This window comes from Microtus ochrogaster, chromosome 4, assembly GCF_000317375.1.
Source record: "Microtus ochrogaster isolate Prairie Vole_2 chromosome 4, MicOch1.0, whole genome shotgun sequence".
Lineage (NCBI taxonomy): Eukaryota > Metazoa > Chordata > Mammalia > Rodentia > Cricetidae > Microtus > Microtus ochrogaster.
The window spans coordinates 43,720,206-43,740,005 of record NC_022011.1 but is presented as its reverse complement, the minus strand read 5'-3'; the positions used below and the strand labels follow the sequence as shown (position 1 = coordinate 43,740,005).

Below are 19,800 nucleotides of genomic sequence, written 5' to 3'. Positions count from 1 at the left end.
TCTCGAAAAACCAAAAAAAAAAAAAAAAAAAAAAAAGAAAAGTATAGTACCTAACAAAACGTTTCCATTGAAATTAACGGATTGATACACAGAAGAAAGAAAGGGTCAACACAACGGGAACCAGAGAAAAGATCTGAACCGAATCATGGGAGGAGATACACAGACAAACTTCCAGTGACAACAGCGTGTAAATGGAGTTGAAGGAGGAGGGAGAGAAAGTACTGTACAAAAACATCTAAGAAATAAAGCCCCTGTCCTAAATTTAGTGAAAGAGAAAAGCAGCCACCGGAACAAGAGATTCAGGGAACTCCATGGGAAAATCATGCAAAGAGCATCACTATTAACCTATCACAGACTGTGAGAAGCCAAAGAGAAGAGGAAAACTTCAAAGACAACAGAGGGGTGAAAGAAAAAAAAAACAATTAAAGTCAAGTGTGATGGTACCTGCCTGCAACTCAGGCTGAGGTGGAGGGACCCTGTGTCCCAAGACAGCCTGTGCTACACAGCTAGACCCTGTCTGAAACAACAGAAACAAGCCTGGAGGGACGCTCGGCAGAGCGCTTGCCTACCATGCAAGAAGCGCTCCACAAAATCCAGGACTAGCGATGCACAGCATGCCTGTGCCCCAGCAGCCGTAAAGTGGAGACAGGAAGATGAGAAGTTCAAAGTCATCCTTGGCTACACAGTTCAGTTCAGTCCTTAGAATACATGAGACTGTCTCAGAACCAGAAACCATGAGGGAACGCATGTCAGCACAGGAGCTGAGAGAGCAGTAAAGGAGGTAACAGATTACTGCACCTACACTCACTGGCTTGAACACAGCCAGACTTGTTGAACTAACGCGTCAAATCTTATTCAATATTTTCAGGATGTTTTTATTTTATGTGTATGGTTTGCCTCTGTGTTTGTCTGGGTGCCCAGTACCCAAGGAGACCAGAAGAAGGTGCTAGATCCCCTGGAACTGAGTTACTGATGGTTGTGAGCCATCATACAGGTGTTGGGAATCGAAATCAGAGCCTCTAGAAGAGTAGCTAGTGCTCTCAAGAGCTGAGCCATCTATCTCCTCAGCCCCTCATTCAATTTCTTTCATAGCTTTCTGAGGTAGATGTTTACATTACCCACATACAAATGAGGGAAAGGGAAGAAGGTTCAGAGGAACTATGTGGTGGAAGCAGAAACTCACTCCGAGGCCTGAGCTCCCCACCAGGACTGCCTCAGGTCTCCAGAGGGGCAAGGGTTGTGCAAATACGGGCAGGACAAGGCTACTCTGGGGCTCTTCCCCACTTGTTGGCAGTGTTGGAGCTTGGGATTACTCAAACAGAAATACCACGATAAACCGCACACATGCGCTGCATCTGTCAGCCAAGGCTGTGGTGGTCCTGAAGACTCCCTTTGCCATTAAGTAAGTCCTAGGGCCTCCAACTGTCTTTCTCACCAACTGACTACAACCATAGCCGCAGTTTCAGATGGCCGGCCTGCGGTTCCCAGTGGCACGCCCCTCAACGGTGGTCTTTTACTAAGACAATCCCAGCCATGTGTTTCTTTTTCTTTTTAATTAATTAATTAATTTATTTATTTAGGATTTCTGCCTCCTCCCCGCCACCGCCTCCCATTTCCCTCCCCCTCCCCTGATCAAGTCCCCCTCCCTCATCAGCTCCAAGAGCAATCAGGGTTCTCTGACCTGTGGGAAGCCCAAGGGCCGCCCACCTCTATCCAGGTCTAGTAAGGTGAGCATTCAAACTGCCTAGGCTCCCCCAAAGCCAGTACATGCAGTAGGATCAAAAACCCACTGCCATTGTTCCTGAGTTCTCAGTAGTCCTCATTGTCCACTATGTTCAGCTAGTCCGGTTTTATCCCATGCTTTTTCAGACCTAGGCCAGCTGGCCTTGGTGAGTTCCCGATAGAACATCCCCATTGTCTCAGTGTGTGGGTGTACCCCTCGTGGTCCTGAGTTCCTTGCTCGTGCTCCCCCTCCTTCTGCTCCTGATTTGGACCTTGAGATTTCTGTCCGGTGCTCCAATGTGGGTCTCTGTCTCTGTTTCATTTGGCATTTAATTCCACCTCTCTAACAGGGCCTCATCTCTCCTCAACCAAAATGCTCTTCTCTCAGCTCCACTTAAGGAATGCCTTGTGACTGGGCATGGTGGGATGTGCCTGCAATCCCAGCATTCAGGAGGCTTAGGTAGGTGGATTTTGAGTTTGAGTCCATCCTTAGCTATGTAATAGGTTCCTGACTCAAACAAAACAAAACAAAACAAAACAAAACAAAACAAAACAAAACAAAACAAAACAAAACAAAACACAAGGGAGCCAGATAACTGCTCTTGCAGCAGTATCTTCTCCAGTTACTACTGTGGTCTAACAAATGACATCAAAACTCAATATCCTAACAACTATTCCATTAAGCTGTGTGCCAGGATTCAGATATGGATAGTTCTTTCTCTCTTTCACATCCAGGACCCCAACAGGAAGACTGCATGGCAGAGAGTAAATACAGGCAGGGGGAACTTGGTACTTAGGGGCTGGAACCATCTGGGGACAACTTTCCACACATGCTAGAAGGGCGAGACTATCTGTCGTGAGCTGTGACCCCTGAACTCAGGCTCTGATTTGCTCAAGGCTCTAGGTCCTGCTTGTAACAGACCACCTGTTCTCCAGTCCCCTTTCCTCATGATACAGTGTTACAAACCAGCACCCTCACAGACTTGTGAGGACGGATCATGGACACCAACTCTAATGGGAGGATGTCAGGATTGCCTGCTAACTTGGAGGTGTTGGGGCCATCATTGAGGAAGCAAACTACCACCGTGTCTTTACCTACTCCTCCCAGTCTCAACTCTCCCTTCTCTACCTGAACTGCCTACTGGGTCTGAGCTATTCTATAGGTCTGGGCTTAGTTACTTTAAGGTAACTAAGTACCTTAAAGCTGGATACACGAGATGCACCCTCAGTATCCAGCACTTTTCAGACCCTGTGGTCTCTCTCCCAGCTCGGGGTATCAGCTGTCAGAGAACAGGGTGTTTGCTAACAGCAGCATCTTCACGAACACACCCAGAAGTAAGAAGGAGAGATATGACAGAGTGGGGAAAGGGAAAAGACAGGACAGACCCTCAGTGTGCTGTGTGTCTCGGGCTGAAGAATATAGTGACCTCCTCCTGCCAAAGGTACGGCTTCAGGAGAGGTGCTTGGCCACAGGAAACCTGTCCAGGTCCCAGGCAAACCACAGAGTGTGTAGCATCTTCATCTGCTGGTAGAAGATAACTTCTTGTCCAGTCCAGCTCTCTGGCTAGTGATGTCCTATAAGGTCCACAGTCTCTTCTAAGAAAGGAAGGGACTGCCAGAAAAAGGGGGAGCCAGGTAGGCTTAGGAGAAGCTAAGGAAGGAAAAAATGTGTTTCTTGAACAGAAGGGTGGCAGTCCTGGGAGGAGAGGGAAACCACAGTGAGTCTGTCTTTCTAGGGACCAGGATGTGCCTCCTGGTGCCCTGGTGTAAGAGAGGTCCACTGAAGATTCCCTCCTAGTGTGTACCTACAAGTCACTGTCACTAAAGCTGTACAAAGAAACATCGCTGCTAATATCAACAGGAGAGCCTGTTGGGGGGTCTTGAGGGTTCCCCCTCCCCACGCTCCTCCAGGAGGCCTAGTAACCTGCCTGGCCTTCCTCTAACCAGCCCAGGTCTGACATATCTAGAGGACTCTAGCTTGGGGACATCAGTGCCATCTTTCCCTTTTCTACTCTGAACCACCAAACAGTCTTTGAGTTCCATGATCACAGCCAATCCCACAACTGACAGCTCCAAGGGACTCCATCATTTGTTCACTGAGTCTGGCAGAGTCGCACAGCAGGGACTTGGAATGTGAGTCCAGCCCACCTGCCCACTCAGCCCACATTGCCCTTGACCCTGTAACAGAACGTTCCCAATTGTTGACTTGTGGCTTACTTATGCCGAGGGAAAGGAAGCCCAAGATAGGCGACTCAGGTGGTAGGTGACAGTTGCCTTCCAGTGTGGTTCTCAATTCAGTACTTCCACTGTCCACTGTGGGTTGTACCTCAGGCTGGCCTTCTGCGGGGACAAAGTGGTCTGGAGAGAAGAATGTGGCCTCTGGAGAAGGGTCCTGAGGAGCTTAGTAGGGCGACCCACAGGAAAAGAGTGAGCCACTGGATTCCCACGCAGCTGCTTGCACAGCTGCAGCTGATCCCAACCATTACCTGAGTATCGGGGAAGTGCTCTTCCTGCACAGGACACCCCAGGAACACCAGGCTTCAGGGAGTGTAGCAGGCGGGTGAGCCAGGAGCAGAGCTGGCCAGGCTGCCTGTGCCAAAGAAGGAGGGGTTGGGCCAGCTGGGGCCAGAGCTAGTGTGACATCACCAGGCGGCCCGCCCCTGTCTGGAGCTGAGGGGAGGCCCGGAGCCTTTCTGGGGCCTGGGGGATCCTCTTGCACTAGTGGGCGGAGAGAAGTGCCTGCAGCCAACCAGGGTCAGGCTGCGCTCACAGTTTCCTCTGGCGGCATGTAAAGCCTCCACAAAGAACCTGGAGTTCAACTGAGGCTGCTGAGTCGGCCTGGGGATGGACCCCAAGCCCAGGACCTGCAAGGAGCATGCACTGAGGAAGCTGCAGGCCACGCTGTGAGGAAGAGCAGTGAGGAGCAGCCGCAGCGACACCCTAGCCAGTTCCATCCCCAAGAGCACGGGCTGCTGCCAGCAGAGGCCAGTAAGGCAGGGCTGCCAGACAGCCTGGGACTCGAGACCCTCCTGGAGGCCATGGTCAGGCTGCCCCGCTGATGGCATCGGGAAGCATGTGAGAGGCTGCTCCAGAGTCAAACAGGAGAGAAGAGGTAAGCGGCCAGCTCTCAACTGTAGCATCCAGGGGAAGGGGGCTTGAGATGGGCCAGGGGTGAGCAATTCTGACTCCCCCTCCATCTGGGGGTGTGCAGCTGGACCCTACGGGGGGGGGAGGGGTCAGACCTTGCTTTTACTTGGAGCCACACCAAGCATCTGACTAGAGAGAGAGAGGACTATGACTACTTGGCCAGGGTGGTGTTGAGGCACGGAGCGTGGGGTTGGGATGTTGAGGACTTCATTGGTGGACCCCACTCACCTCTTTCAGACAAAGAGCCTATGAGGTGAACTGGAATGGTTGTTGGACACTGGTTGGTAAACCGGGCATGTGTGTTAGTGTGAACTTGTGAGGCAGCCGCCTAAGAGTGGCAGGGGAGCAGAGGACTTGGCAAGTTATGTTTAAGCTCTGGCTCCTCCTACACACCCAGACTAGAGAAAATGCTAGGACATTAGCAGACCTGCCTGAGGCAGTGGAAGCCCTCTTTCAGAAAGTGCCCCCGGCCAGGCAGCGCCTGCTCACAGGTTTCCAGTGGGCCAGGAGCAGAGGCGTCCTGTGCGAGATGCAACATGTCACACACAAGTTTCTGTCAGTGAGGCAAAGTGCTGTCCTGACTTTCCCTTGTGCCCAAGGACACAGCAGATGGCTCCCAGGTCTCCAACTAGCAGGCTATGCTGAGAAAGTGGAGGGCATGCTTTCCTGGTGGCCTCAGGAGGGGACGCTGCAGGCGCCACATAAGGAGTCCCTTGAAAGACTCGGCATGAGATAATTTCCAAACAGAAATGTTCTGTCGATCCCTCCCCTCTCCCTGTGACATCTGTGTCACGGGTCAGCTATTGCCTCTGCTGCGGGAGTAGGAGAGTTCCTGGAGGCCAGTGTGGTCACTCAGAAAAAGATCCCTTTTCACAGGGGCTGGGAGGAAGACTGAGGACACCAGTTCTGAAGCTAGCTCAATGCTCTCCACATGGGTTCTTCTGAGTACAGGCAGAGTATAGCAGAGATTATGAGCTGGCTCCAAGTCTGAGCTCTTCTGAGAATTAGCTCAGTGGCTTTGAGCCTGTTTCCTGACCTGTGAAATGGAGCAGCGAGAGTGCCCAGCTCTGCAGTAGGTGAGCAGGCACCTGCAGCTACCCCACAGCACACATCTAACCGTTTCCATCTCACAGTGACTTCAAGGCCACTCTGAGTCATACATCACTGTTCTCTGAGGCAGCACATGAGGCCTTAGTCCACAGCCCAGTGCCTGTGTTCAGAGCCTCTAAAAACTCTGAACACTAGTTACTGAGAGCCCAGCCATCAGAACTGTTCAGAGGGGAGAACAAGTACCCCAATTCTTTCCCTGTTCTGGATATATTCTGCTAAGGCAGCAGTTCTCAACCCCACAGGGGGTCACACATCAAGTATCCTGCATGTCAGATATTCACATCACAATTCATAAAAGTAGCAAAATTACAGTTATCAAGTAGCAACAGAATAATTTTATGTGAGACATCCAGGCCCAGGGTTTGAGGCTACGTGTAGCGTTTCTGCAGCCAAGAAGTATACTCAAAGGAAATACAGAAATAGATCAAAACCTCCAGTACTACTCTTGCAGGCATAGAGACACAATGCACCACCTTGAGTGCTCCTGGCCTGCCTACTGACATCCCTGTCAGAACTGCAGGGACAGAAACATGGACCTTCCATGGTCCTTCAAGAGGACCGCCAGCCACACCTGTCTTTCAGAGGGACAGGCAGAGAAGCCTCCAGCAAGCCTGGCCATGATGGACTAGTGCCACACAATACCAGTGAATCTGAGCCCAGGGACAGCAGCTTTCCTCCCACAATTCCAGAGGGCCAAATAGGCTCTTGAGGTCTTGGAGGCATTTGGAAAGTGGCCGTGAAGTACATGCTTTCTAGCCCGAGCTTCTAGAGTGGGTGGCACTGAAGGTTTTCTGCTATAATCTGGACGCGGTGGCTTTCTGGCCTCTGTATGCTCTGGCTTTGTGAACCTGGCTAACACAAACAGATTATCACTAGGCAAGGACAGACAGTGCAGAGATAGGTGGGCAGCATGCATGATCCTGAGAATTACGTAGCACGGCTATGGGTTTACAGGCAAGGACCCCACACAAGTCTACAAAGTTAGCCACTGAGCAGGCACTTTAAGCCATTCCATCCCTACCCCTACTCTAGGAAACAGGTTCTGCTTTTAGCACCCTCTTTTCAGATGGAAGAATAAAGGCTCAGGAAGGCTAACTTGCCTAAGGCGACAGTCATGTGATCCGTGGGACTTGAACCTAGGATATAGTTCTAAAGCCTTTGCCTGTTTCCATTCTACTCTACGACTCCACAAAGTATCCTAACTCCTCCTATTCTAACGCCACCCTGTGTCACTGGCAGTCAAGTCTGGTTTTGCTGCCCCTAATCACTCTGAGAGCAGGGTGCTTCCCTGGTCTCCATGCTGCCTTCGCTGTGGAGACCACATCTGCAGCATAGAAAGTGTGGCTGCATGTTCTCTGCTGTCCTCACAACCTGACACCATCCCTCACACTCTGCACATGGGGGCCAGTGCCTTGAGTAAATATTCATCCACGTGAGCAGATGGATGAAGGCATTCTCTCATCAATATTTGGGGAAATAATTCAAGGCTGCTACATGGGAGCTCAACATCTACACTATGCCACACCTAACAGTTCCTGAGGCAGCATTAGGCATCTGGAAACAAAATGGACAGAAGGAATATTCAGCCTCTGGCCTCTCATTCAATCATAGCCTATTTCATCTGGAATGTTCTCAACTTAGAGTACACACGGTGGAACTGCTGTGTAGAACCTGAGCCCACCAAGATGAGGCAGACAGACACCATAAACACCCAACAGATGCTATGAGTCATAAGAGGTGGCCGTGGCAACTGAAAGGGTCCCCAAGATGAGCAGCACTGTCCCGAGGGTTCAGAAGTGAGAAGTGAGGTGCAGAAATAGTACTTCTTCCACATCTCTCCATCAGTGGGCCAAAGGGGAACGTTTCACTTTGACCTGGTCACTCTAGCCCAGCCCACAGTCATCTGGCACAGCCATGTAGTAGAAACTTCCAGGAGGAACTGATGTATGGAGGAGTGGGTCTTTTCTGTAAATTTATGTGAAACACCAAAGAGGCTACTTAGTTATAGGCATCCTGGAGTTTGTGGGGATAGATAGGCCACTCCAGAAACCTTATTTGGAGGAGTTTCTATGACAAAGCTGTACCCTGCTCCTGAAGGCTGATTCAATAACTGCTTGAGGGAGGGTTACAGCATCCTGTCCATGTGCACATCACTCTGAGACACATTCTGATCACAGGAATGCTAAGATGCTGGCTGGGGAGCCAGGCCTCTGACAATCAAGCCATTGTGTAGGTCCACTCCCTGGTAAAACCAGCCTGTCTTGGGGCCAGCAGCCCCAGAGGCTTGGCCTGTCACTTAGTCCTCAAATAGGCAGCTGAGACCACCACAGAAAAGTTCAGAAGGAACTCTTCTCCCCTCCCAGAGATTCCTGCTTTCCAGAATGCCAAAGCCCTACCAGGGGTAGGATCCTCCTCTAACCTCCTCCACGGAAGACTGCATTTCCTTTGTCCTGCTAAATCAATCTTCAGAACCCACTCCAGACAGCAGAGATCTTCAGGATGGATGAGTACATGAGCCATGAGGCAAACCTCAGGCCTTGCTCTCAACCACACAGACCATGGACCTTGAGGGATAGATACACTGTTCTTGCAAGGTCTCACCTGGAGAACTTCCCCTCCCCCTAGACCCACCTCCTCTAGTTCCCATCCTGGCTGGATCACAGGGCCCTTTAGCTCCCCACAACTGTTGCCACAGACATTAGGAATGTCTGCTACTATGGAGCCCCTGGGCAACAGGAATCATACCTCTTTTTTTTCCTGCTCTAGTTTTCATGACTGGCCAGGAAAATATATGGAATGAACGTAGTCCTTAGCGTCTAGTTGTCTGGGTGCGATACTAGGAGCTGGGTATGCTGAGGGGACTCTAAGAAGCCCATACTCTGGGGCAGCCAGCCAGGGTAGTCTGAGCTCTGGGTGTTAGGTGGAGATGGCCATAATTGTTCATAACAGAGAGGTGGCCTTAAGAGGTCCCCTTAGAAAGAAAGACAGGCACATACCAGGTAGAATTACAGGAGAAGGTTTGCCAGGCAAAAAGCACACGAAGGTAAGGTGTATGTATGTAAGGACACTGACTTGATGCCATGTGAGTTTTATTCAGAGCTGGAAGTGTGTATGGAATGAACTATGGGGTAGTATGCTAGCCTAGCACACCAAATGACCTAAGTTTAATTCCCCAAATACCTCTGAAACTGGGGTGCTGGCACACAGGACCTGACATTGCAGCAGGAGGAGCAGGGGAAGGTCAGGAGTCTCCTTTGTCACGCCAGCTTTAGCCAGCTCCTGGTCTACTTGGGCAACATCATACTCTGTCTGAAGTCCGCTTATGAGCATGTGGGTAAGAAAGCCATCTCAGGCCCACCATCTCGTGGCTCTGGTCCTTGTCCTTGTCCTTATCCCTCAGTTCTGTGTGTTCATCTCTGAAATGGGTATAATCACAGTTCCTACTTACAGAGTGCCTATGATGTATGAGGCGGGCATGGAGAGAACTTGTCCTGATGCTCAATGGAAGAGACTGTCCCTGTCGGCTGAAGTGATCTTTGTGCCTTTGTGTTAGCTATTCAGCTGGGCTCAGAAGAGAAGCTCCAGGCCATGCCCAGGTTTTCCAGGAAGCCACCTGGGACAGTGCTGTGCATCCAGGCTCAGATTTGGACCCCCCCCCCCAGGGCTCCAGAGCACATTAGGCACTGCAGGAAGCGCAGCAGCCAACTCAGAAGCTGGACTTTCAAATGGCTTCTGCAGACACTCCCTACCTCTGCTCTGCTGGCCATGATTCCTGGCACAGAGGGTTCAGTGTGTAGACTTTGGGGGAATCTTAAAATGGTTCCCAAATAATGCAGCAAGGAAAAGTAACAGCAGTATCCTCACCCTCCTGGCATAAGCACTCAGCTCCCCAGGCCTAACCACATCCCTTCTGCCCTATGATCTCACAGTGTGACCACAGCCCACCTCCACACATTCAGCCTTTCCTGGAAGCTAGCAGCTCACCCATGGCGTGTGCATGAGAGCCCAGGACATCAGACACGCTCCACCCCCACCCCATCACTTCTCCAGGCATAGCTGGAAGATGTGGTCCTAGTTTCTCTGCTTCTCTGGTTCAAGCCTCTGTCCAAGTCTCCCACAACAGGGCTGACCCCAGAAAGGAGCCAGACATGGGACTGGTAGATGGGAAGGCTAAACCAGTGGGTGATGGAAGGCTGAACTGAGGGGGACTTACATAAAGTTCTGGTGAATACTAACCGAGAAAGTGGAGAGCTGGCTGCAGCCTCCCTGGGGGCCTCCATGGCCTCCTAGTGAGGGATGATTCAGGATCCTGGATTGAAGACTGCTTATTCCCTCCCTGGCCTCCAGGCTGGGGTGAATCATGGAGGACAAATGCTACACAGTTCCTTCTCTAGGTTGTCCGAGGTGAGTCTACCACTGTTCATCTGTAATGCCCATTCTGGGGTCTCACCACTCACAGATCAAGAAGCTCTTTGTTAACATCCAACAAGACTCACCCTTGTACTGACTTGAAAGCCATGTCTGCTCATCTGGTCAAGAGAAAGAAGCAACTGCATCCTGGCCATTAGACAATCAAACAAATAGGCGTCTTTATTTCTACTGGAGAGGTAACCTTGAAGTGAGGGCACGGAGCTGTAGTGTCCATCAAATCTGGGTCCAGATGTTTATTCCAAGTGACCCAATACCTTAGGGCCTGATTTTTCCTCACGGCCCAATACAGGTATGACTTGTCTCCTAGGTCAGGAGTCATAAAACATGCTGCCTGGATGCTACTAATAGCAATCCCAGAGGACAACTGGAGGCAGCCCAACCAGTACCTGGAGCTGTCTATGTATAGAACAAGACAGAGTGTGTGGGGTACACCTGTGCATAACAAAGGACAGCCATTATTCTTAATACTATTGGCTCATTTTGAGACTTTCTCTGCAGCTGATCCCTCCTTATCCTGGGTCAGCTGCTGGCTTAGGTACCACTCTGCAGGCATGCCCAGTCTTCCTGAAGCTTTTGAAAGAATGGCCATTTGCTGGTGTTTTACGTTTTTGCTGGGCTCTCTGCTGTCCTGATCTCGGACTTGCCGTCTCCCTTCATGCTTTGGTCCCTCAGACTCAATGAAATACAGCTTGAGGGCAGAGCCAGGCATATGTGGGCCTCTTGGCCTCAGCAGAGGTTACTTCTCAGGTCTCCAGAATATCTGGGATGCCTCCACAGGTCTGTGCTCACAGCTGGCAGTGCAGTGCTAGCTCAGGCAGAGTGGTGTCTCTTCCAGCAGATGACAACCTGGACTGAGCAGTGAAGTACCCCTCAAGAGGCCGGCTTGCAGAACCACAAGAGTTTCTTCCTGCCTCGAAAATCAGAAGGCTTTTCTTGGGGTTCCCTGGCACACTGTCATTTCCATAGCATGGTTGTTTTGGTGCATCTGCAGCACCTGCTACCTGACTCCATTATTCAGTAGTTCCATGACTTAGGCAAATGACTTATGGTCTTCAGGTCTCAGCAGTCTCCTCTCCTGCCCTGCTATTAGCCTTAACTTACCTCTGTGGTAACTAAATGGCTGTTCTAGGACTAGAGAAAGAGCTCAACAGGCAGAGTGCTTGCCTAATATTTACAGAAGCCCTTGGTTTGATCTGCAGCGCTGCATAAACGGGGTATGATAACACATGCCACTGACCCCAGCACTGGAGAGGTGGAGGCAGGGTGATCCTCAGCCTCACAAGGAGTTCAGAGCTGGCCTGAGGCACATGTGGCCCTATCTTAAAAAAAAAAAAAAAAAAAAAAAAAAAAGGAAAGAATACTAGAAAAACACAAACCCACAAAGACCATGATTGTATCCTCCTAGAATGGCAGGGCTCACTAGCAAAGCAATCCAGCACCTCAGTAATCAAATGGGGGAATTGCCGTGCTGTTACCTAGGACACAGGTGTGGGGCCCAGCTCCTAGCTACATGGCTGCCCTGAAGCAATGGGTCCTTCCCAAAGGGCTGCTGGGAAGACACAGTGACAAGTCATAAACAAGGTGCTAAAACCATAGAAATACCTGGCTGGAGTTGTTTTTATTATCTGAACTTTTCTCATTCCTAATCTTTGAGATAGGAGCTCAGAAGTATATCCCAGGGCAGTAGCTGCTGCCTTCGGGCAGGAGACAGTTCTGTGTCACCAAAATGATGCTTCTTCCTCAGAGCAGTCCACTGCCTGGGCTACAGTGCTGTGGTGGCAAGAGGGATATAGACACATAGTGTGTGGCCCCACCACACAGGCCAAATGGGGACATTCAGATGCAACCCACTGAAGGCTGGGTGAACCCAGGCTTAAGGAGTCTACTTCCCTATGTGCAGAGGCCATCCTGCCACGTGGTCACTGCAGCCTTGGTGGTGGGGAGAGGGAAGCCCGGCACAATGGAAACTCCTCGCCACACAATGTGGAAAAGCGATTCGGATCAGTGTTTTTATTTTAATTTCCAAGCCAAGGAAAACAGTTGGGTTTGCTTTTCTTTGTTGGTCATGGGAGAAAGCGAGGAGGGGAACTTTGACTGGAGTGGTGCTAGTCCCCAGCCTAAGGCGGCTGTGGAATGCTGGGGGGTTATTTCTCTTGGGATGCAATTAGTTGAATAAATATCAAGAAAGCAAAAGTAAACAGACTCATTATTGCCCATTCAGAACTGCCAAACTAGCAGAAGACAGGTTAGAATCCTTAGGGAAAACAAATGCTTGCTAGGGAGGCCAAGGGCTACATGGGGAGCATGGTACTGATGCAAGCCCCTTGGAGGTTCAATTTGGACTCTAACCTGCTGCGTGTCCCTAGGCAGGGCCCCCTACCTGCCTGGACATCTCGAGTTTCCACTGGTTACTAGCACTGCGGACTTACCTAGAGCTTGGGTGTCAGGCCCCCAGCAAGGGACTCTGTTCCTTCCATTCTTTTAGGTAAGGCACTGAACTCTAATCGCCCCACCAAGCCCAGACCCTGCAGATGGAACTGCAAGCCCCCACTCCACCAGGACACTTGGTGACTGACTGGTTCTAACACTAGCCAGTGACTTCACAACTTTCTGAGCTTCCACTTCCTCACTTTTTATTTTATTTTATTTTATTTTTTTAAATTTATTTATTTATTGAGGATTTCCGCCTCCTCCCCGCCACCACTCCCCCCCCCCCCCCCCCCGATCAAGTCCCTCTCCCCCATCAGCCCGAAGAGCCATCAGGGCTCCCTGACCTGTGGGAAGTCCGAGGACCGCCCACCTCCTTCCAGGTCTAGTAAGGTGAGCATCCAAACTGCCCAGGCCCCCCCAAAGCCAGCACGTGGAGTAGGATCAAAAACCCATTGCCATTGTTCTTGAGTTCTCAGTAGTCCTCATTGGACCGCGAGGGGTACACCCACACTCTGAGACAATGGGGATGTTCGTTCGGGAATTCACCAAGGCCAGCTGGCCTGAATCTGAAAAAGCATGGGATAAAACCGGACTTGCTGAGCACTTCCTCACTTTTTTTTTTTTTTTTTTTTTTTTTTTTTTTTTTTTTTTTTTTTTGGTTTTTCGAGACAGGGTTTCTCTGTAGCTTTGGAGCCTGTCCTGGAACTCCCTTGGTAGACCAGGATGGCCTCGAACTCACAGAGATCCGCCTGCCTCTGCCTCCCGAGTGCTGGGATTACAGGCGTGCGCCACCACCGCCCGGCTGCACTTCCTCACTTTTAAGTCAGGTACAACACTAATAACAGATTCTGGACTTTGGGGTCATCAGAACATATGTGAGTGGCAGCTGTTGAGTTTGGTTTGCTTTTTAACGATAGCAAGCAATGTTATTTCAGGAAAAGGGGTTCAGGGATCACACCCGTGTGTACTAGCACTGGGCAGCTGCCTAGGGCTAGAACTTGGTCTAAGCAGCTTTCCTCTAACAGGGCAATGACATTCTACCCACAGTACAGCTATCCTTGGCACTCCTCAGTGGTGCTTTGCTATTTTTTTATCCTGTGGGTACCACAACATTCTACCCTCACCGAAGAGGTGCTCAGTCTTCAGGATCTCAAGTCCAAAGGCAAGAGCAGTGAGGACCCACACTTGGGAAGGGACAGAACTCAATAAACAGCACGGCCTCCAGGTTTGGATATCTGGGAATGTTTAGAAAAAAAAGTGTTTTCTCTGGTGCCAAGTTGCCTCCCTGGCATTCTGGCAGTTTCTTGGCCATAGCACAGAGGTGTTTGTCACCAAGCAGGCAGGTAAGCTGCCCACAGAAGGTGCGGCAGGAGGGCCCACCCTAGCCTGGAGCCCAGCTTCTCCTCATTCTTCTGCAGAGGTGTGGGCGGTGGGGGGGGGGGCGGCGGCTACCAGTTCCCAAGGAGCCAAAGCATTGGAAACCAGGCAAACATTGTCAAACTAGCCTGTTTTCACTGAAGCCCCACCTCTCTCTAGAATAGTTCTCCATTAAATATCCTTTCTGCCTGGCCCTAAAAGGCCCTCTCTGACTGTTGGAACCAAGCATTGGCTCTTGACTTCAGTAGAAAACAGCCCAACACAGCCCCTTGGAGAACAGGGTCTGATCTGCCCACTCGCTGGTTCACCGTGCAGTCTGCAGCCAGGGGCTTCAGCAAGAAGCTTCCGTGGGATCCTATGCCACAGCTGGCATTCAGCAGATATGAACGTGAAGGGCAAAGTGGTAACACTGGTGGCTTTGAGCTGCGAACAGCTGTTAGCCCAGGGCTGAATTCTGGTTGGACCACCTCCTAGCCTTGGATCTTAAGACTTGGAAACTGATCAGTTTCCTGCTTTGTGATATGGAATTAAGAGTACCTAGGGCTGGTGAGAGGGGCCAGTGAGTAAGAGTTCTTGCCCCAAGCCTGATAACCCGAGCTTGATGCCCAGGACAGACACGGTAGGAGAGAACTCCTCCTGCAAGTTGTCCTCTGACCACCACAAGCGTGCTATGGCACTCGTGCCCCTACATGCATACACACAAATAAATATACGCCGTAAAAAAAAAAAAAAGCAGAGAAGCTACCATCAAAGGACATTGTAAGAACACAGGGAAGTAGCCCCGGGCAATCCTAGAGTCCCTCTAGGCCTATCTAACTCCTACTCAGCCCTCAAGAGTCAGTGTAAAGGTCACTTTCTCAGGGAAGTGCTCCTGACCCCTCTATTAGGTCAGGGCCCTGTCATAACCTTTCATAACACGTGATGCTTTTCCTTACAGTTCTTGGGAGCTCTGGTGATATGAAAGCCCTATGAGGGCAGCCAAATCCCTAGCAACCAAGCACACTGCCTGGCACAGCGTGACATGAGATGAACGTATGGGAAAGGGATATACCGTCTAAGAAACAAGGCAGAGACACATGCCTAACTTCTGTTCCTTGCTGATTTAAACTCGCTGCAACCAATGGGGATCCTGAAATCATTGGCTGTTGCAGCACTTGGAATTAGAAGAGGTCAGATTGTTCTTGTCTGGGACTCTGTAGCTTAGCTACCACACAGACCAAAGCCATGTGACAGGATGCTCCTTCTGTGGACACTGTCCACTACTGAGGCATTCCATTCTGTGTCTAGCAGCTCATTCATCTAGCCAACACTTGCTGAAAAGACTTCTCCATGCTACATTCTATGGACAGAGGTTGAGAGAGACCCTGTACCTGCACTTAGAGAACGCAGATCCATCAGGGCTGAGATAGGGTGTGAGAGTGTAGAACACGGAAATGCCAAGGTCAGAGTCCCAAGGCAGAGGAGAATAGACACTCCCCTAAGCTCCCATTCCCAGTATCAAGTTCTTGGGCTCTGGAAGTAGCAGATCCCTTTTACCTTCTACCTCAGCAGGGCCCCACCATCTTCTGATGTTTCCATGACGACTGTTCTCTCTCTGACTCCAGGAGAGTGGAACATAGCCTCCCCAAAATGTATCTGGGTAATGTCCTGCCTGGCACAGGCCAGTGGCAGGGATGGGGCTGTCACTGACTTCATTTCTCCGATCTCAGGCTTTCAGAGACCTCATTTGTAAAGACCAACCACCACACTGCAAGGACCATGAGGCCACTGTGTGTGACCTGCTGGTGGCTGGGGCTACTGGCCACCGTCGGAGCTGCTACAGGTCCAGAGGATGATGTTGAGGGCACAGAGGATGGCTCACAGAGAGAGTACATTTACCTCAACAGGTACAAGCGGGCAGGCGAGTCTCCGGACAAGTGCACCTACACTTTCATTGTGCCCCAGCAGCGGGTCACAGGTGCCATCTGTGTCAACTCCAAGGAGCCCGAGGTGCACCTGGAGAATCGTGTGCATAAGCAGGAGCTAGAGTTGCTCAACAACGAGCTGCTTAAGCAAAAGCGTCAGATCGAGACACTGCAGCAGCTGGTGGAGGTAGATGGCGGCATCGTGAGCGAGGTGAAGCTGCTGCGCAAGGAGAGCCGCAACATGAACTCTCGAGTCACTCAGCTGTACATGCAGCTCTTACATGAGATCATTCGCAAGCGGGACAACGCGCTAGAGCTCTCCCAGCTGGAGAACAGGATTCTGAACCAGACAGCTGACATGCTACAGCTGGCTAGCAAGTACAAGGACCTGGAGCACAAGTTCCAGCACCTGGTCATGCTGGCCCACAACCAATCAGAGGTCATTGCACAGCTAGAGGAGCACTGCCAGAGGGTACCTGCTGCCAGGCCCGTGCCCCAGCCTCCCCCAGCCACCCCACCTCGAGTCTACCAACCACCCACCTACAACCGCATCATCAACCAGATCTCCACCAACGAGATCCAGAGTGACCAGAACCTGAAGGTGCTGCCTCCCCCTCTGCCCACCATGCCTGCTCTTACCAGCCTCCCATCGTCTACTGATAAACCATCAGGTAAGTCCTTTGGGGAGCCCCACTCACATGGGCCTCTGAGCCAGGTGCCTCCATGCTTCTACTTGGGGGAAGAGTTTTGGCCAGCTGAGACCAGCCCAGGGCTTGCTTAACCTCCTGAGGTGGCTGCTGGAGCCAGTAGGGCTGGGAGGGTGGGGTGAGTGGCAGAGCAGCTGTGGAAGAGTGTCAGCTCTGGGGTCTCTGAGAAAAGAGAACTCAGGCTTAGGTATTTTGAGGGACTGCAGTTGCCCTGTCTTGGTGGCTAGGGTGTCTCACATGTGGGCTCACATCCATATGCAGGGCCCAGAGCTACCTTTTTGTAAATGTCACCTGACAAGTCGCAGGCCTGTGGGGAAGTGCTATTAAATTCAAAGTTAAAGTCTCATAGGGGTGGGGACCAGAAGGATCTTTTCCCAAAGATTGGGAGTTCCCTTCGGTCAGCTGCTGCCCAGTGGTCAACAAGGCTTCCATACACTCTCAACACACATGTCATGCTAAACTGGGATTCCCAGGACACTGTCGTGGAAGAACAGGGTCCTTGGAGCACACCCTGGGAAGTGTAACCAAGAAACTACCCTGGGAGTCTCACGAGTGTCACCTGATTGAGCTCCTCAAGGACAGGCTGAATAACCTGTCACATGCTGAACATGCTTGGGCTGCATGTAAAGTCAGGCCCTTGTGTCCAAGCTGGGCCTCTGCATCAGACTCTAGTAATCTGTAGGTTAGGGGAAGCAGGCTAGAGGACTCCCCTCAAGGGAGCCAGTTCCTGGAGCTTGGCTTCTCCATCTAAGCATTGTTATTTTCCACATGTGCTAACTGAATTCATCTCTGCAGAAGGTAACTAAGACTGTGCACGGGTGCCAACTTCTTTGTTGGTAGAGATATATTTTTACTGAAAAGACCCTGGTTTGTACCTGTTTCACACTTGAAAAAATAAACAGTAGTATTGAGTTGAATCTGTGTGTGGCCAGTGGGCAGGGCAAGAATGGACAAGTCAGTGGTGGCAGTGGGGAGCTAGGTTCATGGCACAGCACCTGTCACAGCTCCTTGAAAGAAAGACCTGGGCTGGGTGGGGGTAGAGAGTGGGTACACTGGACTGGACTGTCCTGGGTTGGAATCCTGTTTCCTCTATTGGTGAGCTCTGGGCAGGAGGCAAGTAACCCTGTCCCTGTATTCCTCGTGTAAGGCTCTGGGTAGGATTTATTTTAGTCTGTTTCCAACTGACAGTTGTAGAACACGAAATACTGCAGAGTGTGTGTGGCACTGGGCCTGAGGTAAACAGCCTCCTTTGATCATGGTCTCTGCATCTTAAAACAAAAAGACAGGGGTAGCCGGGCGGTGGTGGCACATGCCTTTAATCCAGCACTCGGGAGGCAGAGGCAGGCGGATCTCTGTGAGTTCGAGACCAGCCTCCAAAACCACAGAGAAACCCTGTCTCGAAAAAAAAAAAAAAAAAAAAGACAGGGGTAAACAGTTTGTCTTCAGCTCTGGTGTTCAATGTCTGATGACCATGCCATCTGCACCCACACCTGGTTTACATCAGAGGTGAAGGAGAGGGTGGGGTGTGTTCTGTGTTCTGACAGAGTACCCAGAGGGAAAATGTGTCCTCAGGCACCAAATGAAGGCTCAGACGTGCTTGCAGCCAGGGTGGTGTCACAGTCTCCAGATTGTCTTTCAACTCGGGATCTCTGGTTTCTAACTCAACCATCTCAGGACATCCCTGAGCCAAAACAAAATGGGGAGAAACACCTGGAGCTGCACCTTATTTGCTCATGAGAAATTCTTTAATTGGCTGGAGATGTAGCTCAGTTGGTAGTGTTTGCCTAGCATACATGAAGCACTGGGTTCGATCCCTGTGATGCACAAAACCAACCAGGTATACTGGCACGTGTCTGTAATCCTAGAACGCAGGGGGTGGAGGCTGGAGGACCAGAAGTTCAACAACAAATGTACACAAGTTTTTGTTTGTTCTGAACTCCTCTGAGCCTTAACTTTCTTCAAATGAGGAGATGGGGACAGAGCTACAGCCTCACAGGAATATATCATAAAAAACAATGTGCTATCATGTAATGAGGGGTTGCCAATATTGCTTGGCCCTTCCTTTGACTTGGTGAAGACTATGGTCCCTGGTCTCCAGGAACTCAGCACAGAGGAGGTGGCAAGTGTGTGAAAGGGCTTGGAATCTACACTGTCCCCAGTCACTTTTGTTCACCAAATTCCACATAGCAGGTCTGACAAGATTTCTCTAGAAGGGCCAAAATTTTTGGAACGCTGTGGGAATTTATGAAGCCAGCATAACAAAATACCAGGAATACAATGAGCATTGTCTGGCCTCTACAGAGAATGCCAAGTGTGATCAGCTGCAGTCATCCCAGGCAGAACAAGCCACTCCGCCTCAGTCCTCAGAACCAATGCATAGAAACCAAGATGTGTACTTGATGCCCAGGAGACGGGTCTTAGGGAAGCTCCCAGCAGGTTTGGACCCACCCCTGAATTGCATTTCAGCCTTTCATGGACAGCTAGGCCTAAATTCTTGTTTTTCTTGCATGTTAGCTTTAGATGTTATGACCCCTTCTTGGGACTTTATTGCTTCAAGGACAACACATGTGAAAACCACCTTCTCATCCTCAGCCTCTAGAGCTGGCTGGGGCTTGGACAAGCTGACAAGGACACTTTCCTAGGTAGACTTTCTCCCCTGGTTTGACCTCACATGTCCTCTGAGACAGGAAATAAGCATGGAGACCATGCTTCACAGCACAACAGCATGTCTCAGAATTGGCTTATTCCCTCCCTTCTGCAGGTCACCCCATCTCTCCCTCTCTTCTGCAGGTCACCCTATCTCCCCCTCCCTTCTGCAGGTCACCCCCATCTCTTCCTCCCCTCTGCAGGTCACCCCCATCTCTCCCTCCCTTCTGCAGGTCACCCCCATCTCTCCCTCCCCTCTGCAGGTCACCCCCATCTCTCCCTCCCTTCTGCAGGTCACCCCCATCTCTCCCTCCCCTCTGCAGGTC

General features: G+C 50.8%; 2 protein-coding genes across 10 annotated transcripts in view; one reads left to right on the top strand and one right to left on the bottom strand.

Moving 5' to 3' along the window:
- Ralgps1 (Ral GEF with PH domain and SH3 binding motif 1) overlaps positions 1-19,800 on the bottom strand; it is a 232,807-nt gene that overhangs the window by 82,555 nt on the left and 130,452 nt on the right. The window lies entirely within an intron of this gene.
- The window catches only part of Angptl2 (angiopoietin like 2), a 26,801-nt gene continuing 11,360 nt past the window's right edge, over positions 4,360-19,800 (top strand). The window contains exons 1-2 of the mRNA XM_005346021.3: positions 4,360-4,834; positions 15,927-16,792. Coding sequence (XP_005346078.1) covers positions 15,976-16,792 — 817 coding nt within the window. The 5' untranslated portion in view covers positions 4,360-4,834; positions 15,927-15,975. The remainder of the gene's footprint in view (positions 4,835-15,926; positions 16,793-19,800) is intronic.